We start from the raw sequence: 25729 nt of genomic DNA, 5'->3' as shown, positions 1-25729 counted from the left end.
AACTCTATTTCTTAAAATAAACTTAAGAAACCCTCACCTGAGCTTTTAATTATACTAATTTCAAGGACTTAATGAAATAATGGCTATTTTTATCATCCAGGTATCAAAACCCTAGAAATGGAAAATAACATGGATTTAAAAGAGCTCATGAGATAAACATGAAATTCAATCTGTAGTGTTAGTCCTAAAAGAGTGTACTGAAACCTGTAATGTAACATATTCTCAAAAATACCTTCGTAAATTCTGAATATAATCCTTGGTTGGTTGGCTGCAATCAATAATAGACCATTTAAATTAGCAGACATTAAACCTTCCTACATAATTAAGGCTCTGCAAAAGAAGTTAGAAATGTAATCATTCTTCAGATAATTATTTATTGGTAGCTATTATTTTCTCAGACATGGAATAAAAATGCAAAACTTTGAGTCACTTGAAGAATAATATTTTGAGACATTATTTTGTAATAGAATTTAATTAAAGGCCCTAGCTGGTTTGGCTCTGAAGGTCTCAGGTTCAATTCCCAGTCAAGGGATTGCAAATTCAATCCCCAGACCTAGTAGGTCGGGATGTGTTTGGGAGGCAACCAATTGATGTTTCTCTTCTCTCTTTTGCTAATCCTAATCCCTTCCTTTTCCCTTCCCTTCATCCCTTCTACTCCCTCAAAAATATATAAATAAATAAATGGAAAGAATATCCTTGGGTGAGGATTAACAACAAAAAAAAAGAGAATGATGAAAGGTAATATATATTTTAGAAATTTCATTAGGCTAAAGATAAAATCTTTTTAAAAGTGTGGAAGCTAAACAGCCAAATAGGAAATATGCATTTCCTAAGTATAATAGTAAAAGAAATTATTACTATTGTACTTCTGATATAAAAGTTTGTAAGAAAGTTTAAATTCACTAGGTTCAAATGCACTCCTTATATGATTTTATTTGCTAAGTGAATAAAAGTATTTTTTAAAACCTAAAATAAATGTACTCCCAATAAAAAATCAACACTGTTTCACATGTTTTATTTTGTCATACATTCTTCTAGAACCGGGTTCATTTTTCCAGTTTTGTAGAAAAATAAATGTTTCAGCCACCATTTACTTAACTGTCTAGTCTTTAAGACCAATCAATATGTTCCCTGGAAAGATGAATAAGTCCCCTGACTAACTCATTTTTTTAAAATTCTTTAAGACAAAGAAATAACTTTTTTTTTTTACTCCCAAAGCACAGTATTTCAACAGCAGCAGCCAAAATGGGGTTTTAGCAGCTTAACTTTACCCCCTAAATAAAGCTTTGTATAAACCAGTGATTTTACTACAAAAACACTGTCCTTGGAAAAAAGGAATAGCAATCTGACATCAATGCAAAACTTGGAATGATTAGGTCATAAACATGGCACTTACAAAAGGTAGCTTATGAGAACATTCCACTTAAGAAGTGGTTACTTTTCTGTCCCTCCTTTATACCATCAAAAAAAAAAAAAAAAAAAAAAAAAAAAAAAGGAAACACTTCCTTTAAAAATTCCCCTTAAATTTAAGTCTATAAAATTTCAGAAATGCCTTGTACCCAAAACAAGTGTTTAAAAAAAAAAAAAAAACAACTGTGCTAACAACTCTTACAATTCAGATATATATATTTTATAACATCTAAGACTGCAAGAGTTCTTATATTCAGTAGCTCTCTGGTTTAAGACGACCTCCATCTCCTTCACTTACAAAACGTTTTCTGCCCCTGTAATGCAAAGAACATAAACATGAAGACAAATTCTGACTACAGTCAATTTAAACAACTTAAAACTTGATATTTCCTGGTTATTAACTTTTAAAGGGTTTTATTGTTTTTTAAAAAAAGTCAGTATGGCTCTAAAGCTTTTGTAAAACCCTGTTCCTGCTATATTTTTCCTAGAATTCAATATCCTATTGAATAAAAGTTTAATTATTAAAATAAGTTCATTGTTCAAAGAGAGTCATGTTAAAAAATGTTAAAATATAGGACAAACATTTGTTACTTAGAAATTTAATACTTATTTCTACTGTGTTATTTGAAAGCTAAACAGCCAAATAGAAAACAACAATATAATCTGGAATTATGCAAAGAAATTTCATTAGGCTAAAGATAAAATCTTTTTAAACCTATCAAAATATTCATGTTTAAAATATCTTAAAAAATTTTTTTTTCAGATGTAGAAAAACCATAACCTGAATATGGAAAAAGAAATCAAATTAATTCCAGTCCATGCCCCTTTTGGGGATTCATGTTATTTCAAGTAACCTTGCTCTGTACTGTAACCACATTCTAGCTACCTGTGGTAGCAATAGCCCAGGAGAAATATTATAGTTGACCAGCAGCCTAAAGCAATAAGCAGAAAACGGAGCTTGGGCAGAATTAGCCCTTATTCTCTGACCCTACAACAACACGCACTGGCACTTGAGACCACACACAAATGTGCACTTCACAAACTAAGCAAAAGGAGAGAGGATAAATAGTCAAAAGTTTAGGTATCTCTTCAAATGACACTTGATAGATAGTTAAGGCCATAACAGAAGTAACCGGTTAGACCTTTGAACAGAGAAAAACTGTCAACTTCGCCAAGGTGTTGACTCTTTTTCACACTAAGTCTAACTGTAAACTAGCTATATTTTCATGAACATAAAGGCATACACTGTAATATTAGGAGGCCAAGGTGCGGAACAAAACAGTAAGTTGCAAGAAGTCTTGCCGAAGTTGACAGTTTAACTGATGTATACCACCTGACACATCAGTACATAAAGAATGCCATCACCAAAGAGAGATCTACATTTTCAAATATTTTTATCAAAGCCACTAAATTATATCTTCCACTGTTATCTTTTCCTTCTTTCTTAATGGCTTCTATTTTCTACAACAAGGGACACTGCCAGGAATTATTTCTCTGAGATTTAACACTCATAATATCCTTAAATAAAAATACCCAAACTTTGAAAATTTTTTAATGAAAATTATAAAAACTTGAAATGTACGTAAAATCAACTCACAAAGAGTATTATAAAGAGTTAGATCCACGTAGCACAAATATAAAGTAACATCCAATTAGCTCCAATTCTCCATTCTATGAAGGAGCAAAAAGAAAGCAACTTAAGCCGAAGCTGGTTTGGCTCAGTGGTAGTAGAGCGTCGGTCTGGGCTCTGAAAGGTCCCAGGTTCGATTCCGGTCAAGGGCATGTACATTGGCTGCGGGCACATCTCCGGTAGGGGGTGTACAGGAGGCAGCTGGTCGATGTTTCTCTCTCATTGACGTTTCTGGCTCTCTCTCTCTCTCTCCCTTCCTCTCTGTAAAGAATCAATAAATTAAAAAAAGAAAAAAAAGAAAGCAACTTAAGAGTATAGGAATGATCCTAATACCTTTGAAGCCAGAAAAAGTCTGGATTAATCCTTGGCCTCTACCATTTGTGACCTTAGAAAATGTATATTATGCCTCCTTAAGACTCAATTTTCTCATTGATGATTAACACTGACACTAAAATAGTGTTTATACTACTTAGAACAGAACTGCTCCACAAAATTTGACTGCCAGTGGTTTTATGAGTTTAAATTCACAAGGGGGCAAAATAAGCTTCACCCTTGTTTCTCCATAAACACAAAATAGATGATTTTTCAATCTTGAGTAGCTCCATTTATTAATAGTATTATTTTTCTGACAGAACTGGAATGATGGAAAATTAGCTTAGCCTTCCAAGCACCTCAGTATTTTAAGCTGAAAAAGTAATAAAGTACCTTGAAGGACAAAGATCTCTGAGTTGTTTGGAAATTATTCCAGCCTGAAAACATTCTTCTACAAATTTCTCAAGCACGGAGTATGAATATGGGACATCCAGATTAATGTCCGGAATTTCATTATAAATTCTCTCGTAACCCTAAAACAATGAAATTGTATACAGAATTGTTAGCCCATACAAAATACATAATGCCATACAATTCTTCACTGTCATAAAGCTATATTTAAGGCCAAATGTTTATATAATAAGACTAAAGTCAGGTCTGAACCTTGAAACAGTACATTTGTTATAGGATGTTATATTTAAAACTGTTCTCACAAATGATCTTGAGGCAGACTGAGATATAGGACACATTTCTTTCCCATATACTTCTCTATATACAGGGATGGGCAAAAGTAGATTTCCAGTTGTAGTACAAATACAATAATTAATAAATAGTACAAGAATAAACTGTTTCTTGTATAACTGTAAACCTACCTTTGCCCACCCCTGTACATTTACATTTAAAAAAAAAGGGCAAGAACCTCACCAAAACTTTAATAGCAATGCATACAATTTTAAATAGAAATAAATTACTTTAAAGTATAATTTGCTAAATGTTTGTTTCTACTTAAATATAAAATAGAAATTATATCTTAGAAATAGAACTCTTGACGAAGAACAATCAATCACATTTTTTTAAATGCAGGTTAAAAAAACCTATTGAAGTGTTACTTTCCAAAAAATGACTGCAAGAGATTCAAACATAAACACTACTATTTAAAAACAAAGAACTATACACATTCTACTGCTAACCATATCTAAAGGAAAATTTCATTATCTTTATTCAATCATATATTTAAGGTATAAGCCTACAAAATGTTCAAAATAATGTTATACTTACTCTCTTCATTTGGTCTACGGTAATCGTAGAAGATTTCCAAAGGGATTTTAACAAATCCAAAATCATCTTAAATGTACTTTCTCCAGTTGACTCCAAAACCATTACAATGGCCTTAAAATTGAATGAATGCATGAATGTATTTTTGGTCATTAATTCATATAAGAAACATCTCTTAAGTGTATTAAATTCCTTTAATCTGTAACTATAATTCTTATAAAAATTTAAAAACAATTTTCTCCATTAACATTAACTTGCTTTTTAATATTCACCCAAGAATGTTTTTCATTGATCTTAAAAAAAAAAACCGATGCATATTATTAAAGAAGTACTATGTCACTGTAGTACAAAAAAAGGAACACAATAGCCCTAGCTGGTGTGGCTCAGTTCATTGGAGCATTGTCCCATGTGCACCAGAATGTCTCAGGTTCAATTACTGGTCAGGGCACATACCTAGGTTGCAGGTTTGATCCTCGGTCAGGGCATCTACAGGAAGCAACTGATCAATGTATCTCTCTCACATTGATGTTTCTCTTTCCCTTCCTTCTCTACAATCAATTTTTTTAAAAAGAAACACAATAATTCTCTTTGGGATATCAAAGTAATCTTACTTCATATACAAGCTCGTGGTGAAAATGAGGTACTTCCAGTTCCTTAAGGCAATGTTCAGCTTCAGATATGTCTCCAGAGAGTAAATACTCTTTCAGCAGCATAACAATCTATTAAATTTAAAAATTGAGATGTGTCAGAATTTCTTATTTTTTAAATAATTGTGCTTTGTCTAAATGATTTATTTACCCTCATCTCAATATATTACATGATGAAATAGGTTACAAACAGCTAAGAACATATAAACTTGACATGGCACAATCATTAAAATTTTTTCATGCTTAAAAAGAAAATCTTCAATTTTAAATTGTTAATTATGAAGAAAATGAAGTGATTCAGAGTATCTTAATAATCACTGAGATTTATGAATAGACTTAAGACTTTCACAGTCTGAGTTGTGACCATAATTCTTCAATGTTCCCTATAAAACAAGAGATCTTAAATACCACTAGAGGGCACTAACTGAAAGTCTCAAAATGAACTTTTAAAGAGGCACAAATTCTCCCTTTCATCAAGATGACCTTGATATTGTACTAGGAGCCAAAAAACAAAATATCAGGGCTTTACTAGACAGGGTAAAGATTTCCATTTACTTTTCTCTGAGGATTTGAAAACCATTATCTAAAAGGTTCATCAGTAATTCAGCTTCCAATAATATATAGCTAAAGAGGCAAGTAACATCTATGGCCCTAGAGAAAATGAGGAAAAGTTTCTGAACGAGAGAATGTCAATTAAGAATATCTTTTCCGCCGAAACCGGTTTGGCTCAGTGGGTAGAGCGTCGGCCTGCGGGCTGAAAGGTCCCAGGTTCGATTCTGGTCAAGGGCATGTACCTTGGTTGCGGGCACATCTCCAGGAGGGGGTGTGCAAGAGGCAGCTGATCGATGTTTCTCTCACATGGATGTTTCTAACTCTCTATCCTTCTCTCTTCCTCTCCGTAAAATATCAATAAAATATTTTTAAAAAGAAAAAAAAATGTTTTTTCCTGTACGTGTTAAAAGTCACCTTTGCACCTAGAAGATGCTTGATGCTGGTTAAATGAATAAAGTAATTCAGTGTCTCTGCTTCATATTTCACACTTCTACAACATATTTCATAAAAAGTAAAATACAATTTGATTAACAAAATACATACTGATAATTCCTATTATGCTTTAGGAAAGTAAATATTTATATGTCATTTGAGTAACATTTCACTCCATAATAAATTTATTATTTAAATGTTACTTAGTTTTTAAACTTTGTTATGCAACTGAAGGTTTACATGTTTTCCATCAGGTTCCATGAATTTTTGAGAATGATGAATTATGAATACATGTATACATTTCAAAAAGTCCTCTTTGTCCAATTAATCTTTCCATGTAAAAGGAAATGAACATCCAAATAATGTTAAACTAAAATACTGCATAGTTTTAATTTTTATTTTAACCATTTTTTGTTGAGGTAATTTACATACCATAAAATAGTTTGGGAGTTTCTCAAAATATTAATTTGTGGGAGAATACAGATAGTTCTTGACTTATGATGGGATTATGTTCTAATAAACACGTAAATTGAAAATATCATGTCAAAAATGCATTAGATACACATAACCTACCAAACATCATAGGTTAGCCTACCCTATCTTAAACATGCTCAGAACAACTTACACTAGCCTATAATTAGGCAAAATCATGTTGCTTCCACTGCCCAGCATCACCAGTAAGAATCATACTGCATATTGCTAACCCAGGAAAAGATAAAAATTCAAAGTATAGTTTCTACTAAATGCATATAGCTTTCCCATCATCACAAAGTCAAAAATTCATCAAGTCAAATCATTTGTATTACCATCTTATCAATATTAAGTCTTCTAATACATAAACATGGGATAGCTTTCTATTTACTTTGGTCTTCTTTCATTTCTTTCAACAATGTTTTGCAGTTTTCACTGCACAAGATGCTTCTTTTGATAAGTGTATTTCTTTTTTTTTTTTTTAATATATTTTATTGATTTTTTACAGAGAGGAAGGGAGAGAGATAGAGAGCCAGAAACGTCGATGAGAGAGAAACATCGACCAGCCGCCTCCTGCACAACCCCTCCCAGGGATGTGCCCACAGCCAACATACATGCCCTTGACCGGAATCGAACCTTTCAGTCCGCAGACTCTACCACTGAGCCAAACCGGTTTCGGCTGATAAGTGTATTTCTATTTTCATCTTTTTTTATGCTACTGAAAATATAATCGTTTTCTTAATTTCATTTTAGATCACTCAGTGTGCAGAAAACTGAATTTTTTATATTTATCTTACATAATGCAACCTTGCTGAATTCATTTATTAATAGTTTGGCTCTTTGCTTTTGTATTTTTGTGGGTTCATTTGGTTTTCCTTATACAGATCATGTCAGCTAGAACTAGAGAATTTACTTCCTTTACAATCTAAAATGCCTTTTATTTCATTTTCTTTCCAAATTGCCCTAGTATCATGACTGTTTTTATACCTCAATTGCTCTAATAACTTTTTAATTTAAAAAAAGATATTGAAATTATGATATTACATGATACAAACACCAACCCATCTATCTTAACACACATAAAAGCAAACTGGTCAAAGCTCTAACTACATTTTAAGGTCCTTAACACTCAAGTAAGTATACAAGTCACTGAAAAATTTATTTTCAAAACTATAGTCACATATAAAGATTATAATCTAATTTAGAAGCACATGAAACTTTAAATATTCTAATTTTCTTAAAAATCTACAAATAAGATTAATTTTGTTAGTTTCTTGACATACTGCCAGGGAAAAATTATCCAGAGCTGGCATTTTAATGTAGTAAATTAGTTACATAGTTTAAAGCATGAACAAAGATAGTGAATCTTCTTACAAAAATGTACCACTCTAATCTAATCTAGTCATAATTCATAATTTATAATCTGAGACTATCCAGTTTCAAAATACTCACATAAAAAAATATATTTTTTGGATAACTACAAAATTGCAATAATATTTGAAAAAATTTAAATACCGACATAAGAAAAAGATTTTTTGCATTCTTTTAAGGTTCATCCACAGCTTTCTTAATCATAAAAGCCCTTTTAACTTAACACAGTCTAATTTTTAAGTCAAGGAAACCATACACATTTAATAACAATTATATAATTATTGGACAACTTATAGCAAAACCACATGAAGCCAAATATACAAAGATTATTCAATTTTCCATTTGCAGCTATAAGACTGAAATTAATTTTCTCCACAAAAATATCAACTAGAGAGCATAGTTTATTTTCCTAGAATATGTATAAATTTAAGTTAAAGATAATAAACCAATATTACCTCTTTAACAAGGTGATTAACAGGCTTCTGCCCACCGCCAGAGCCCCACACGCTATCTTTGCGCTTTCCGCCTTTAGACATACTCAGGAGCACAGTAGCCTTGTTCAGAGCAGCTCTACAAAAAAAAATAATTTTCACATTTGAACATGCTTCAGCAGGTCCAAATCATGGTAAAGTTGGGGGGGGGGGGGGGAGATAGAATTCAAGCCTTCTTTCCCACCAGAGAGACCATTCACCATGACCTGTAGTAGTCCTCAAAAATTAACATCTACACATAAGCAAACCTAAGACATAACTAAATCCAAATATAAGTTTCCACCTAGTTTTTAAAAATCATATATCCTAACTCCCAAATATCACATTTAGCTTATAATTAATTATACCAAAGAATAAGAGTGGAAAATGTTACTTCTTAAGATTTCTATGACAGATAAAAATATAAAATAAAATTGAAATAGGGTTCCTTGGTTAATATTGTTCATCTTACTAGAATCCTATATAATAAAGAGCTAATATGCTAATTAGACCAGATGGCAGAATGACCTTCTAGAATCCTGGAAAGACCAGTGGGTGGGGGGTAGGGCCACAAGGCAGCTGGGGCTGCTGCTACAGCAGAGCCCCTTGAACAAATTTCATGCATCAGGCCTCTAGTATTAATTACAGAATGTTTAAACCTAAAGGGACCTTAAAGAAAACTCTAAGTCCAATCCTTACATTTTATAAATAAGGAAATTGAGGTCCAGAGAAGAATGGCTTGACATGAAGATAGCTAATGGTTTAAAACCCAGAACTTCTCCTAGCTTGTGTGGTTCAGTGGTTGAGCATTGACCCCCATGAACCAGGTCATTGTTAGATTCCTGGTCAGGGCACATGCCCAGGTTTCAGGCTCAAATCCCAACAGGGGGCATACAGGAGGCAGCTGATCAATGATTTTCTCTTATCATTGACAAGAGGCCCGATGCACAAAATTCATGCCTTGGTCCCCACCTGCCAGGAACAGGGGGCCTCTGCTGCCTCTGCCTTAGTTCCTGCCTGCCCCAGCTTTGTCAGGAAGGAAAGACATCCAGAAGGATGTCCAATCTCATTAGCATATTATGCTTTTATTATATAGATGTTTCTATCCCTCTTTCTTTCTCCCTCTCTGAAATCATTTTTTTAATAAAACCCAGAAATTCTGCATTAGAGAAATGTCCTCTTCCTATTATATTAGGCCAACAATCTCTCAATTTTGTTTTAACTGTGGAGAATACAAATGATAGATGTCTACAATGTCTGATTAATTCATCTATCATTTCAGTAGAATCCTGTGGAATTTTAAACTCATTTGAAATTCTAAATAGAAAAATTAATTTACTTACCTAGCCTGTACACAATCTACAGTTCCTCTGTAACTATCAATATAGGTATTACATAAAATTCCATCTCCAACAGCTCTTGCAATAAATTGGCCCACCAACTATAATAAGGGGAAAAAAGCTATATTAAAAAACCTAAAATAAACCTTTACAATTTCTAAATACATAAATGATGAAGACTGTTTGAACTACAGTCAATAACAACAATCCTAAATTGTATTTTTTAGAGTGTTAAAAAGACAACAACACACATTTATTCAGCACTTAACTAGTTATGTCTGGCACCCAACGTAACCTTCAAGTTAAATGACATGGGGGGGTGGGGGGTAGCATATCTGTTTTGATACTGACTACCCCAACACCTTACCTTGCACAATGCCTGAGACAAAGTGTGTGATTAAAAATACTTGTTAAGTCAATGACTTAAAGTCAAGAGAAACCTCTTGTGGGAAAATAAATGGGACTAGGTTTTCTCAAAAACCTGTCTCAGAAAGGAATTTATCTTATGGTGAAAAGTTGTGTAAAAATATTTGTTTGAAATTAATAGCATTATTTCTTATAAAAATTGGAAACTTTAGTGTCCAAAAAATTAAGGTATGTTTACATGTTATATATATATGATGGTACACTATGTGGCCACATGGAAATATATTTATATTTTATGCTATAAAGGAAATCAAGTTTACAAATAGCATATGATGTACGATTCCATTTTTTATTAAAACAAAAAAATATAAGGATATACAAAATACATACACTTATACCCACAGAAAGTAAAATGGAACATTTAGCATCAAAATATAAACAGTGATTATTTTTCTTCATTTTGGCTTTTTATTTTTTTAAATTTCATAATGAATATGAACTTACATAATCATTTTTTCCAAGTATGAGTAGTGATACTTTATTTTTTTTAATATTTTTATTTGAGAGGAAGGGAGGAGGAGAGATAGAGAAACATCAATGATGAGAATCATTGACCAGCTGCCTCCTGCATGCCCTCTACAAGGGATTAAGCCACAACCCAGGCATGTGCCCTTGACCAGAACTGAACCAGGGACCCTTCAGTCCACAGGCCTATGCTCTATCCACTGAGCCAAACCAACCAGGGATGAGTACTGATATCTTAAAACATACATGTTTGAATCACAGCATTTAGGAATAAACCTACCTATACTCTATTCCCAAGTTAATGTTTAAGTGCTCCTTCCTTGATTTAAGACTTTGGTCAAGGAACCAGAAAAAAATTTGACACATTTTTTATTTCAAACCAGAAAGTCATGTTATAATGTCAGCATGTATTAAGTCTAATATAAGTATAAGCTTTGAGCCCTAGCTGGTTTGGCTCAATGGATAGAGCGTCAGCCTGTAGACTGAAGAGTCCTGGGTTCGATTGTGGTCCAGGGCACATGCATGGGTTGCAGGCTCGATCCCCATGTAGGGGGCATGCAGGAGGCAACCGATCCATGATTCTCACTATTGATGTTTCTATCTACCCTCTCCCTTCTTCTCTGAAATCAATAAAAATATAGTTTTAAAAGTATAAGGCTTTGAGAAAAGAAACCTAAACAGAAGCATAAACCATGTATTTTCTAATTATTTCCCACAATGCTACAAAAGGAGACAATCTTCCTTATGATTATGTTATAATAAACATTAGTTAACCAAATTCAATCCTTAATAATCTACATCTTTGAAATATCCCAGCTCACATCTTAACTACGTATAATAGAGAATTTACAGGTAAGAAAAAAAAAGTATGAACTAAAACCACAGAGCACTACGTGGAAAATAAGATATAAAATTATAGTATGATGAAAATGGGGGTTAGGGGGGAGGCGGGAATAGCTCAGAGAAAATACACTAAAATGTTAAAGGGCTATTTTTGTGGACAGGAAATGTGGGCCATATTTTCATTTTCCTCTTTCATCTAATAAATTTCCTAGCAGTGTGCATTATTTCTATACCTGGAAGGATAGTAAAGGAAGAGAATAAACAACAAAAATGATACAAACCTGTGGTGCTCTAGGAGTATCCAATGCTAATTCAGGTAGATCTTTCAACAATTTATCAAATGATTTTTCTACATCATTTGTGCTCATTACTGTTCCACAAAGGTCAGAAAGAAGCTTAGATGTCATTTCTCTATGACTAGCCTTTCCCTCCAATGCCAAGGATACTGCCAACACTGGTACTCCACTTTTCATTTCACCAAGATTTAAATCTCTTAGCATTTCCTATTAAAAAAAAAAAAATTTTAATTTGAAAAATCAAGACTTTATATATCCTTACCTCTCCCCATGTGGAAATAATCAGAGAGGCAGTCAAATTTTGAAGAGTAGAATGCATATATATTATTCTGCATATAAATTACATATTGATCCACTTTGTCAAGCTTTAACTATTTAAACATCAATGAACTCATGAATGTGAATTACAGGCCTGGCCAGGTAGTTAGTAGGTTAGAGCTTCATTCTGATATGCCAGGGTTTCAGGTTCTATCCTGGGTCAGGGCACATACAAGAACCAACAAATGAGTGCTTAAGTAGAACAAAAAAATTGTTCTTTTTCTCTCTCTCCCTTTCTCTCACTCAAAATCAATAAAAAAAATGTGAATTAAATCTAAAACAGTTTATTAAACCACATAATATTACTAAGTTTGGTGTTAGGAATTAACTAATCCTCTCCCTTGTATTAACATTATTTCTAGGAATATTGTTTTATAAGCATTTATGGAGAAATTAATTTCACATTATCATAATTAACTGTTTATACTCTAATTTTCTTCAAAGCTTTCTTTTTGCACAAAAATTTACTTTATACTATCATATAAAGTTTAAGATGAGATCTTAAAGGATTGTTTTTAAGTGGGATTATTGTTTTAAATGTTGGAATAAAGTTAAAATTATATTTTATAAACTATCAATTTAAAAAATATTTTATAATTATAAAAACATCGTGTTGTGTCATTTTTCAGGGAAGGAAATGGCACATAGCCTTCATCAGATCCAAAATAGGTTAAGAATTAATCTAAATTCATGAAATTTTACTCCATTTCTTAAAAATTCATTTATACAAAATTCTTAAACTTATTCAGTGATCTAAGATGTTTTGCTTTTAATAGTGTTTTCTCTCCTAAATGAAATAAACTGCAATTGTAACTTTAAGCCTACCGCAACTTCATTAGTATCTCCATGCTCAAAATATTCCTGTATGATTGGTGTTAAAGTCTTCTCAAATGCTGCTTCATCCAAAGGCAAAACTACAGTTTCATAAACACAGTTTTCCTGGGAAGGGAAGGGGAAGAAAGAAGAATAAGTTAAAGAACAAAATATTCAGATAAACTGAAATTGTTTGCTAATTTTATATTTCAACTGATTAGTAACCCCAATTCTGGGAGAGAAGACATGGTATATACTTTGATCATTTATCACTTACATAAAATTTTAATCTGTTCTTTTACAAAATCTAAATATAATAACCCAGACAGAGATTAGAAGCATTAACCACAGCAAATATGACTTGCTTCCAAACTTTCCCTCACCCCCCCCATTATTTTCTGTTAACTCTCTATATCTCACAAAACCAATCCTTCGGTGACCAAAAAGTTTTAAGATGGCTTCCTATTTTATCTAGTATTTTCATTATAACTTCACTTTTTTAAAAAATGAAGCCAAAGCCTTCATGATTAGTATTATCACAATAAATGTTCCTAATAACAAAAATCTATGTTGTAGTGACAAAAAATTTTCTAAGGGAAAAACACTATTAAACTGAAATTGCACAAAGAAGTATCCCCTTTCTGCTATGCAAAAAAATGCCTGAAATGTTTATATGTAATTTGTGACTGGCTTCCACCTAACAATATAAACTTGAAAGATAACATATTAATCCTAGAATATTTAGCAAAGTTTCTATAGTATTTGAGTCCTACTGGTTTTAAAATATATTTTTTCATGTTCTCTTAGAAATATTTCTACATCCGTTAGTTAAAATAGTTAAGTACATACATGTACTAGTAAATAATACACAGCAAAAACAATCTAACATATACCCTGATAAATTCCTGTCTAAAATTTTCATCACATCTTATCTTCATCCAGAGCTCTAGGGGTTTGGGGAGAAGGAACAGACACAGCAAGAAGAGTAAATGGAGGTAGATGATGAAAAAAGATTGGCCATGAGTTATTATTAAAGTTAGTAAAGCTAGGAGATGAGTACAAGTAGGTTTATTATACTATTCTACTATGGAGTAAGTTAGAAACTTTCCAGCAAAAAGATAAATATATGTAAATTCACCAGAAAATCTATGAAAATTTTATATTCTCAGCACTATCTCTAGAAAAAAGACCCATGTTTCAAAATTATCGAACTTAACATCTTAAACAGCAATATATAAAAGCCACTTAATATTTGTTTTTGCTAATATTAAAAAATTATGTTATTCTCAATTCTCATTACTAAAGAAACTAAATTAAGTCAAAAGAATTTATGAAAAACAATTTGATAATCTTAAGTAAATTTGTGAAGATCTATTTTTGATTCACATCAGAAACCAAAAGAAAATTATGTATACATTAGAAGCCGGGTACACAAATTCACGAGTGAGGTCCCTCAGCCCACCTGGCAATCAGGGCAGATTGGAGCGGCCAGCTGGGGGAGGGACCTCAGGAGGTTGGCCAGCTGCAGGAGTGCACTGACCACCAGGGGGCAGCTCCTGCATTGAACATCTGCCCCCTGGTGGTCAGTGTGTCATCATAGCAACCGGTTGACCAGTTGTTCGGTCAACTGGTCATACCCGTCACTTAGGCATATATATGTATTACTATCAGTTGTTTTGTTTTTTTCCTAATCCAAAATTAACCTAACAGTCTGAAGTTACTGAGTAAATAAATGACTTACATGCATATATTAATGTGTCTATATACATATATGGTCATAAGTTACACATACACACATTAGTATAATCATATACTTATGACTTGACAGTTATAGATTATAAACACAGACATAGAACATATGACTTGACAAACGTATGAGTACACAACAAACGAGACCAAAAAAGTGTATAAGGATTTAAACATATATTAAAAAAGCAAAAACAAAGATACCTGGTCATCATCATAGTTAGGATCTTTCACATCCACTTCCTCCACATCATATACCTGCCCGGGTGTACCCCAAACACCTTTGCCTCCTGCACCACCTGAAAAGTTTTGAATTGAAAAAGCAAAGAGAAATTTGAAAGAACTCTAGATGTTCAGATGGTAATTTAAAATAATAGCTGCCCGGCCAGTGTGCTCAGTGCTTGAACACTGACCTATGCACCAAGAGGTCACTAGTTCAATTACCAGTCAGGGCTAGTTCAATTACCATCGAGGTTGGGACTCGATCCCCAGTATAGGGCATGCAGGAGGCAACAAATTGATGTTTCTATCTCTCTCTCTCCCTACTCCCTTTCTCTATCTTAAAAAAAATAAATAAAATAAAACATATTTTAAAATAAATAACAGCTAAAAAGACTATTTTAATTTATTTTTTCCCAGTTGAGACTTATACTTTACACCTATTTTTATTCTTTGTGAAGATCTATTTTTGATTCACATCAGAAACCAGAAGAAAATTATGTATTCACTAGAAGCCAGGTACACAAATTCAAACACGAGTGGGGTCCCTCAGCCTAGCCGGCGATCAGGGCAGATCGGAGCGGCCAGCTGGGGGAGGGACCTCAGGAGGTTGGCCAGCTTTTTCAGTAAAGATTAGATATTTTATAATCTACTTAGAAACATTAAGTTGAAATAGTTTATAAAGTTAAAACTAAAAAGGCAGCTGCTTTAAAATAAAAGCAAAACAAATAAAAAGATTATCAAAAAAAATAGCTATACTGGGGACCTCAAAGGTGATATTTCAATTTAGCTCTAAATTTTATTTGGCATTTCTTGAGATCAACACAAAAAGAAATTATGTTAAGCCAGTACAATGTGGCACAGAAAACTCAATAAGGAAGAAAATAATTAACGAAGAAACACCATGACCACCATCATGTTTTAAAGTGAAATACTCTTTAGATATAAAAGTATATATGACGCCAAAACCCGTTTGGCTCAGTGGATAGAGCGTCGGTCTGCGGACTGAAAGGTCCCAGGTTCGATTCTGGTCAAGGGCATGTACTTGGGTTGCGGGCACATCTCCAGTAGGAGGTGTGCAAGAGGCAGTTGATCGATGATTCTCTCTCATCGATGTTTCTAACTCTCTATCCCTCCCCCTTCCTCTCTGTAAAAAAAAAAAATCAATAAAAAATATATTAAAAGTACATATGAAACTATACTTTGCACTAGCAATGTTACAAATAATTGCTTTTTAAGCATTCAGAGCACTGGTCATTTTTTCTCTCTACTTCTATTTACAAGCAGATCAGTAGAAGTTTAACAAATGCAACTTTCAATGTTGCTTTTCTACATAAACTTACTGAAATGTTTTTATAAGGCTCAATATATTGAGTAATTTTTAAAAAGTTTACAGTATCACCAATATTTTAGAGGTTTTTATTTTATATCCAGAGACTATAATCCTTATCACCAGAGCAAAACAGAATCTGAGAATTAGTTTCTATTTTGATCCAACCAATGGTTACAGAGCCATTCAACAAAGTAACTATTTTGGACAAATGACAAAAACATTTTGCAAGAACCGTAGGCTTTAAGTTGAAGTTCCCACCATTCAGAAGTTAGTAAAATCACCAAACTGTATCAAAATCCGACCATAGACAAAAGATGACAGACCCTCCCCCCAAATCAACAAATATTTAAGTACAGTATCTATGTAGCTAGTCACTACTCCAAGCACTAGAGATACAGCAGAGAAACAGATAATTCTACTCCAGTATCCAAGATAAATAGAGCTAAAGAGAACTTGGAACTAGATCAATGAAATCATTAAAATTCTGTGAATAATATTATCAATCAAATTTACATGCATTAGCTCTCAAATGTCTGTGCAGGTCAAATGACAATTCTTCGCAATGACCATAATTTGATTCATTAGACCAGGGGTGGGGAATGCTCGGCCCTCAGGCTGTATAATTTGGTCTGGCCCTGCCAAAGCATTAGGGGTGCGTTAATTAAATGTTTGACCAAATACAGCAGGCTAATTTTTAAGTAGATAATTTGTAAATATCCAAATGGCCCTTAGCAGAAAAAGGGTTCCCCAATCTGCCTTAGACAATAGGTATGATGAATTCCTGACTTTCAAGCAAAGTTAGAGAGAACATGCATAATTCATAACTGTGAAAAACGTCAGTGTGTAATTTGCTGGAAATAAGGTTCTGATAAAAAACAAACAAACACCTAAATGTATTCAAACATGAAAAATGAAAATGCCTCAACTTAAAAAGTGGTATGACTCTCAGTTTAGTACTATGTAAGAAATATATACAAACCCAAATCTTATATTATCATTATTTAAATCTCTCTCATTTGTAGAACAAGGAAATGGTAGTACAAAAACCGGGCAGTATTTTTTTCCACTTGTGTCTTTGGATGTGGTATATACCAACCTTTCTTTGGTAGTCCCCGTCCTTTCCCAGATCTGGATCGCCTATCTAGCAACCTTCCCTTTGGACTGGTTGGTACAGTTACTCCACTTCTAATGGCTTCGCTTCCATTATCACTAACTGAATCGCCTCTGCCAGAGTCCCGGGATGAGTTTTTCCGTAGGCGCCTTTTTGCCTTGGCATTAATTTTAGCTTCATTAATGGAGGTTGCTGAAATCCAATTTCCATTTATCTCATTCTTTACATCCTCGGTCCCAGCATTTTCTTCATCGCCAGAAAACAGAGAGTCACTTAAGTTACCAGGATCTTAAAGAGGAAAGTGAACAAAGGTAAGTATTTTAACCATCTACTGTTATACTAATTACTAGCGGCCCGATGCTTGAAATTCGTGCAAGATAGGCCTGCCTTCCTCCGGTTGCTGGCACCGGCTTACCTCTGGCACCTGAGACCTGGGCTTCCCTCACAGCCCAGTTTCATCTGGAAGATCATCCAGAAGGGCATCCAGTCTAATTAGCATATTACACTTTTATTAATATAGTCAAAACTTATGTTAAGTTGAATCACATGAAATTACTACCTTTGCAGGTCAATATTGGCAATTTCTTATGGTTCAATCTAAATGACAACTAAACAGGATTACTTTTTACATTATCAAGAAAAGTAAAGTAAGGCATTGAATATAAATGAACAAAGTTTACTAAAAGAATGCTATCTCATGTTATACCATCTATCTTAATATAGACACCAAATAGGGACTGGTTATTCCACCGTTCGGTTTATTTGCATATTAGGGTTTTATTTTATTATATAGGATAGCATAGAATAAGAGTATGGAATGGGAAGGATAGGCAGAAAAATAAGGACATGTGATTAATTTCTATGAAAATAAGAATCACAAATTGATTTAAAAAATAACATGACCTATTTTCTTGTAGCATGAATAAGATGGTTTTTAAAGTAAGGACAGTTTTAATATCATGTGTTCATAAAATCTGGTATGGCCTGAAACTTGCTCATAATACAATCAAGGTTCAAAATATGAATACTTACCTGTAGTATTTACATTCAGTATCTGCTCATTTTCTACATCCATTATTCCTTAATTTCACTTGCACTGATTAAATTACCAAATGGAAGTTTTCCTTTGGGATCTATTTTCTTTAAAAAGAAAAAAAAATGTTTCAATATCTTCCAAACTGATATAATTAAGGTAAATTCAACTTACTTAACACTGTAAACACACACACACACACACACACACACACACTCTATGTGCTTTGTTTACTTTTAAAGATAGTTTACCCTAAATAATAATTGGTTTCGATTCTTGACATATCTGTGACCAAAAAAAAGTCCATATTTCTGGATGTGCCAAATTACCCCTATAACTTGGCATTAAAAGATATTGCTATACATGTTTACTTCAAGTTAAAGGAGTACACACAAACTTACAATATTTTAAGAAAACAAGCCTCATAGTTAATCTGATATAAATGAATACTGGATAGTATGCTACCAATAAATTATGAGCACTACTACAAATGCAAACAACAGTATTTTGGTTAATCAATAACAACACATGCCTGTTTTATTTTTCACTCTACAACATATCTAAAGGCAGATATATCTGCCATTTCATCACCTAGGTATCTATAATTACTGTTATACAACTATAAGATTGGGAGAAATTTTTTAAATTGTTTTCCATAACAATGGTATTATTCTTATAATCTGAAAAATACACTTTAGAAAAAAAGGATTTTATCTATTTAAAAAAGAAATTAATACAATTACATTAATATCTCATTATTTTAGGCCTTAATTTCAAAATGGCTTAAAAATACTAATGCTGGAGGTTTTAATGAGATAAGACCTTTTATTTAGACAATTTAATTTAGTGATATAAATTAAATATCTTTTATTTAGACAATTTAATTTAGTGATATAAATTCAATGTTATATGAAAGACTATCAAGATACATTGTCATAAAAAAAGAAAAAAAAATACATTGTCATGAGAACTATTGCCAGGTGTAACCAAATATGATTTCAGAATATCTCTCTCTGTAAATATTTATCAAATAGTGGTTTACAATTCTTAAATATAGTTTACATATAAGTCTTTCCAGTCATTTACAATAATTTCACCAGCAGTGTGCTCTTCCTTTAAGACATAAAATGGAATTTCAAAGGAAAGGTATTTAATAAAATTAATGAAAATGACTAATGAACTACAGAAAAGCCTATTTTTCTCATATAACTTAACCAACAATATATGTCATTTTAGAAATATATAGATGCCTCCTGGACTTAAAGGTGAATCTGATTTTTAAATTTTTCAATATATATGCTATTTTAACATCTTTCAAGTTTAAAAGCCTTTTCTCCAGAAAAGGGTATTATTTTATAAAACAGAAGTAAATATCTTATGTTAAAATCATAAATTCTTAATATGACATAATCCTTAGGCTACTAAGATGCTATCATGTTGCTTCAGAAATTAACAAAACGATGACATCATTCCAATTACATTCTGAATTTAAAAACATGATTTTACATAAATACCTTTTAATATCATAATTCCCACAAATTCTGGATTTAGGAGTAAAAATAACCTTAAAAACATATACAAGAGATACATAAAAATATGTGAACAAAATAGTTTGCAAATTTCAACATTTAGTGTCCTTCATGGCTGAAAAAGACCTGTTTCATTTCTGTGTATAAATATGTCACAGTGAAGTGAAAATGTCATATGAGGTGTGTCTGAGATTTTTACACGAGAGTTACATTAAAGTCTTTTTCATATTTGATGCAAGTAAAATCTAAGAAAGTACTTTCTACAGGACATATATATAGCCAATAAAGGAAATGAAACCATTATAACTAGTATTTAAAAGCCCTTTATAATTCAAAATTATTTTATAATACATGCATTATTTCATGTACCTCTCAGAAAAATCCTGAGATAGGTACTCCACTTTGTACATAATTAAACAGATTCTAAGAAAGCTGGTGATCTGTCCACAGAAAGAGAAGGCTGCACAGTGAAAGAACCAGAGTTAAAAGCTAGATCTTCTAAATCCAGCACTGTTTGCACACATTCAATACCAAATCTTAGTATATACTACAGGAAGATTATTTTTTAGGGTTAAGAGAACAATTTATTAAAACATAGACTCTTGTTATATCGAATTTTAAAATACTGCTCTCCAAACAATAAATATATTTATTTTAAACTATTATACAGAACACATTCAGTTGGGCAAACAAACTTGGTACCATAATGATACCTATATGGTACCAAGTTTGTTTTTATTAAGTAAACATAAAAAACAGCCCTATTTCTTCAGGCAATGATAATGCAATCATAACTCTGTCATACTTGATAGCCACACAGACATTTGGAGGATAAAGATATGTTCCGCTTTTACTGTCTTCAAAGCAGTGGGCTCCTCCCCCCACTTTACTTAACATTTTTGCCCCCCAAATTAAGAAAATGTAAATCAATAAATTTAAACCCACAGCCTTCATACTAAACTACAAATTTAAGCTTCAACAAGAAAACTATACATGTTAAACAAAACTAAGGCTGTAATTGTTTTCATTTCTATAATGTTTCACAGAAATATCCTATATAATAAAAGCCTAGTATGCAAATGGACCAAAGGGGGAGGAACCAACCGGTCTCTATGACATGCACTGACCACCAGGGAGCACCACAGGCCCCAAGGCAGCCAAGGCGGGTGCCAGTGGGGGTCCCCCCCATCTCCCTTCAACCTGCCAGTCGCCCCCAGATTGGCCCTGATCTCTGGCCAGGCCTAGGAACCCTACTCATGCATGAATTCCATGCATTAGGCCTCTAGTCCACTCATAAGTCTTCAACTGTCAAGACATTCCTTAAAAAAATAGAGCCTCCATTTCTGACTCCACCCACCACCCACCCACAAAAATACCTGTTTCCTGATAATCTATATACCTGATAATCCATCCTACCATTTTTTAAGTTCAGGCCATATGTGAGCTAGAAATTTATGTGTATTCATTCCAGGGCTACAATTACAGCTAATGAGCAAGTTAAAAGAAAATCAGCTGAAGTATTTAGCCACAATGCTGCAAAAGTGAGCACACAGAAAATATCCAAGTGTCACTTCTTTTTGCACTCCTAGCAACTATTTTTCTTATTATTACAACAGGAAATCCAATGGTCATATACTACGAAGACGCCTGCTGAGATATCGGGGAATTAAACCCATAGTGAAGGAAGGGTAAGGGCATAGATACCAATAATTAAATTTGCAACCCATCGGGCAGTGGTGTCCACAACCCCCCCTCCTTTTTTTTTTTTTTTTTAAGCCTTACAATAGCAAGAATGCCAAGAGCTCTAACATTTAACAGTAAAACCTAAGTAAACACAGGCGGTGGCAGCCTTTTCCACAAGAAGCAGCATTTTTAACTGGTTTTATCTGTAGATGCTGCTCTGTCGCTGGCAAGGCAGGCGGGGCTCACAAGGACGCGGGAGCCGGGCGGCGCGGGCCTCAGCAAACGGTCTCGGAAGCTCCCGCAACAAGCACTCCCTCGCTGCAGCCCCGAACCGACCAGCGCAACCAGCACCGCTCGCCCGTCACAGAAAGGGGGCTCCCTGCCTGCCTTTGTCTGTCTTCTCAGGCAGATCTCATTTAAAGTAAAAACATAACCGCCCCCTCCCCCCCCCAAAAAAATAATAATAATAATAAACAAACACGACCCCGTGCTTCAGGAGGCGCAGCCCGGCCGGCGGCGGGCACGTGTGCGCTCCCCGCGGCCCCTCGGCGGCGGCCGGGCTCGGACCCCCGCGGCCGCCGGTCCCGCCCGGAGCCGGGGCGAGGGGCGCAGGGCCGGGCCTGGAGAGGCCGAGCCTGGAGAGGCCGGGCCACGGAGGGGCGCCGCTTCCGAGGGCTCCCCCGGAGGCCAGGGGGGGCGAGGAGGACGCCAGATTCCCTCAGGATTCCGGTCCAGCCAGAAACGCCCCCCTCACCCCCATAAACACAAAGCCGCGGCCTCCGCGGGGCCGGAAGGAGCCCCCCGGCGGCGAGCGCCCCGCGCGCCCGGCCCGGCGGGCTGAGGTCCGGGAGGGGCGGGCCCGCGCCGCCAAGCTCCGGCCCGGAGGAGGGGGCCGGGGGGGCTCCCCGCTGCCCGGGGCGTTGGGGCGGGCGCGGCGGGGTCGGCGGGGCTCGGAAGAGGCGGCCGGACACCCCAGCCCCGCCGACTCGGACCCGAACCCGGACCCGGACTGGACGGGACCGGGGCCGCCTCCACGCCCCCTCCCCCTCCCAACGTGCGGCTGCACCTGAGGGGAGACCGGGGCTGTGGAGAGGGCGCAGCGCCCCCCGCCCCTTTCCCCTCCACCCTGCCCCGGGCGTGCGAGCCGCGCCGGTACTGACCCCTCGGGCCGCTGGCGCTGCTCGCCCAGGTCCCCGGGCCGCTGACCTGTCCCCGCTCCGCTGCCCCGACCCCCGCGCCTCAGCCTCTGCCGCTGCCTCGGAGCGTCTCCGGCCGCTCCGGCTCTGTTTTTGTTTTGTTCTACCCAGTAACACGGGGGCGAGAGGCCGGCGTTCATTGGACGACGCGAGGAGGTCGTCTGGCCAATCGTAGCGGCGGAGCAGGCGCTGAGGAGGGAAAGGGAGGGAAGTGAAACGTGGAAAGCTGGGCAGGGGCGAAGGAGGGCGCATGCGCGTCTGCCTTCCAGAACTTGCTGGAGGGGGATGGGGGAGGGGGGGTGCAGCGAGATGGAAGCCTGGGTGACAGGGCAGGGCCTTGGAGTGGGGACCACTAGGCTAAGGCTGCCTGGCCCGGTCACCCATCCCCCTCATAGGGCAGCCAGCAAATTCGGCTGAAGCAAAGGCTTTGGGCTTCCTGAGGGTCCCTGCCCTCATTGCCCTCAGGGGAATACCCTTAATCCTTCCAGGTCCTTCTCTAGCTGCCCCCCTAGACCCCTAGGTGTGCAAACCCCTTTGCTAAGGAATTTATCTCAGTGAATGCTCTCAGCCTTTGAGATGTAAATCACTCCATTAATGAGGAAACAAACTCAAACACTCTTGGAGCCCTGGCCAGTGTGGCTCAGTTGGGAGCATTGTCCCATGCACGGAGAGGTTGCCCATGGGATTCCTGGTCAGGCACACACCTAGGTTTCCGGTTCCTTCCCTGGTAGGAGCACCTATGGGAGGCAACCAACCAGTGTGTCTCTCCTACATCTATGTTTCTTTCTCCCCTCCTCACCTCCCTCCTTTCCCCTCTCTCTAAAATCAGTAAAGCATATCCTTAGGCTAGAATGAATTAAAATAAATTGAAACTCCTTGAAGTCCCTTTGCTATTCATGAGTAGTCAGGCCACTGGCATTGAAACACACTGCTCTCAGTTCCAAGGTGGGTTTCAAAACTCAGGCTATAATTTCTTTATTGAAACTTCCACCTCTTTGGGGGGGGAAAATTATTTTTAAAATTTTTTTGAGGAAACTCCTTGCTATTTATGACCCAGAAATTTCATTTCTAGAAACATATCAGAAGAAACTGAAGCACTACGTAATTCAAAAGAATGTATGCATCCCTATGATCACTGCAGCGTTATTTACAATAGCCAAGATTTGGAAGCAGCCCAAGTGCCCATCAGTAGATGAGTGGATAAAAAAGACATGGTACATTTACACAATGGAATGGAATACTGCTGGGCTGGGGCGGAGCCGGGGGGGGGGGGGGGTCTCTTACCTTTGCAACAGCATGGATGGACCTGAAGAATGCCAAATGAAATAAGCCAGAGAAAGAGAAAGACAAGTATCATATGATCTCAAATGTAGAATCTAATGAACAAAATAAACTAAAAAACAAAATAGAAACAGACTCATAGATACGGAGAACAGACTGTCAGAGTGGAGGGAGTCGGGAGGCTGGGTGAAAAAGGTAAAAGAATTAAAATTTTAAAAACCCTCTTAGACACAACAGTATAGTAATTACAAGAGGGAAAGGGAGTTGGGGGGTAAAAGAGGGTAAAGAGGGATTAAATGGTGATGGAAAGAGACTTTGGGTGGTAAACTCACAATACAATATACAGATGATTGTTAGGGATGCACTGTGCACTTGGAACCTATAGAATTTTATTAACTAACGTCATCCCAATAAATTCAATTTAAAAAAGAAAGACATCTCCACCTCTTGTGGCTGTTCTTCGTGTCTTTTCCTCCTGGCTCTTTTCTTCTCATTCTTTCTTGTTCCCTAACCCCTGAGGTAATGACCAGAACCTTCTGTGTCTCTGTGATCAGAGGACCGAGGCACTATCTCTAGCTGGATTTTCGGATTGATCCTTGGTGTCTCCAAAACTGAAGTGCATCCTCCCTCACTAGGTGAGCCCCTTCCCTGACTTACCCCTTCTGTGCAGTCACCCGGCCTGAGAATCATCTCTAATGTTATTATTCCTCTACACACACACACACACACACACACACACACACACACACACTTCACTAGATACCCATTGACTACCTGGAACATCAGTACCTGAGCCAGGCATTCAAAACCCCCAAGTGTGACTTTAAGACTTTTTCTCTACACCCCTCCCAGTCCAAATACCCCCTTGGCTACAACCCACTTGGCTGCAAACTCTTACTGATCCATATGCTTTCCCACCTCCTGAAGATTCTTTATCATATTGCCTTGCAATGCCTCTCCTCTTATCTCCCACTATTGCCTGATGCAATCCTATCTATGCCTCATGGCCCTCCCACATCGGCCTTTCAGAGCCTCAAGACTTGATATGATCTTCCTATCACCTGATTCCTCGCAGAATTGGCTTCTTGCACCTCTAGGGGCACTGATCACATTCTACCTTTCCATGTCTTACCCAAGTCCCTGACCTAGCTTTTCTCCAGTTAGACTGTCACTTCCCTGAGGGTAAGGCCTGTGTCTTACTCACGTGTTATTGTGGTGCTTAAGAAGACACCTTGCACTTTTATTGTATTCATTCAATAAACACACCTTGGTCTGAGTTCACTAAGGTTCTCGGCAGTTGGTGCTCAACCCAATCTCCTGGCAGGGCCCTCCTGGCATGGCCAGCATCCAAATTCGCCTCATGAGTCACTTTTACTTTTTAAAAGCAAAGCTTCCTGTTCACTCGGTTTTGTTTTGTTTTTCAGTCACTTACAACTGTCTCCTTTCCTTCCTCTGCCAGGGCTCAACTATCCACTGATCAGTGCCTGCTGGCTCCTATTTTTCATCTACGCCTCTCTTTATTCACTT

At 36.2% G+C, this 25729-nt stretch overlaps 1 protein-coding gene across 2 annotated transcripts; it reads right to left on the bottom strand.

The window, feature by feature from the left end:
* Positions 1–987: 987 nt before the first annotated feature.
* PDCD4 (programmed cell death 4) lies at positions 988–23023 on the bottom strand. 2 transcript variants are annotated; one of them, XM_084903392.1, is made up of 12 exons: positions 22886–23023; positions 18513–18620; positions 17466–17768; positions 15022–15116; positions 13084–13197; positions 11926–12147; positions 9914–10011; positions 8556–8670; positions 5239–5346; positions 4631–4741; positions 3746–3885; positions 988–1724 (listed from the first exon to the last, which is right to left on the bottom strand). In XM_084903392.1, the coding sequence occupies exons 2-12, from the start codon at positions 18553–18555 to the stop codon at positions 1664–1666; spliced, it is 1410 nt and encodes a 469-aa protein (XP_084759518.1). In that variant the 5' UTR covers positions 18556–18620; positions 22886–23023; the 3' UTR covers positions 988–1663. The 2 variants fall into 2 exon arrangements, with proteins under 2 accessions (XP_084759518.1, XP_084759519.1); XM_084903393.1 differs by having other exon boundaries at positions 22932–22955.
* Between the last annotated feature and the right edge of the window lie 2706 nt (positions 23024–25729).

This window comes from Pipistrellus hanaki (assembly GCF_964339955.1).
Source record: "Pipistrellus hanaki genome assembly, chromosome: 14".
In the NCBI taxonomy this organism is placed as follows: domain Eukaryota; kingdom Metazoa; phylum Chordata; class Mammalia; order Chiroptera; family Vespertilionidae; genus Pipistrellus; species Pipistrellus hanaki.
The sequence above is the reverse complement of the archived record's forward strand: the minus strand, read 5'-3'. Positions and strand labels throughout refer to the sequence as shown.

Excerpts from the sequence above, each read along its gene's own strand:
- PDCD4 (XM_084903392.1), bottom strand. The coding sequence starts at position 18,555 with ATGGATGTAGAAAATGAGCAGATACTGAATGTAAATACTACAG. Across the intron at positions 12,148-13,083 it reads GAGATACTAATGAAGTTGCG|GAAATGCTAAGAGATTTAAA; the intron begins GTAGGCTTAAAG and ends TTTTTTTAATAG. Across the intron at positions 5,347-8,555 it reads TTAATCACCTTGTTAAAGAG|ATTGTTATGCTGCTGAAAGA; the intron begins GTAATATTGGTT and ends TAAATTTAATAG.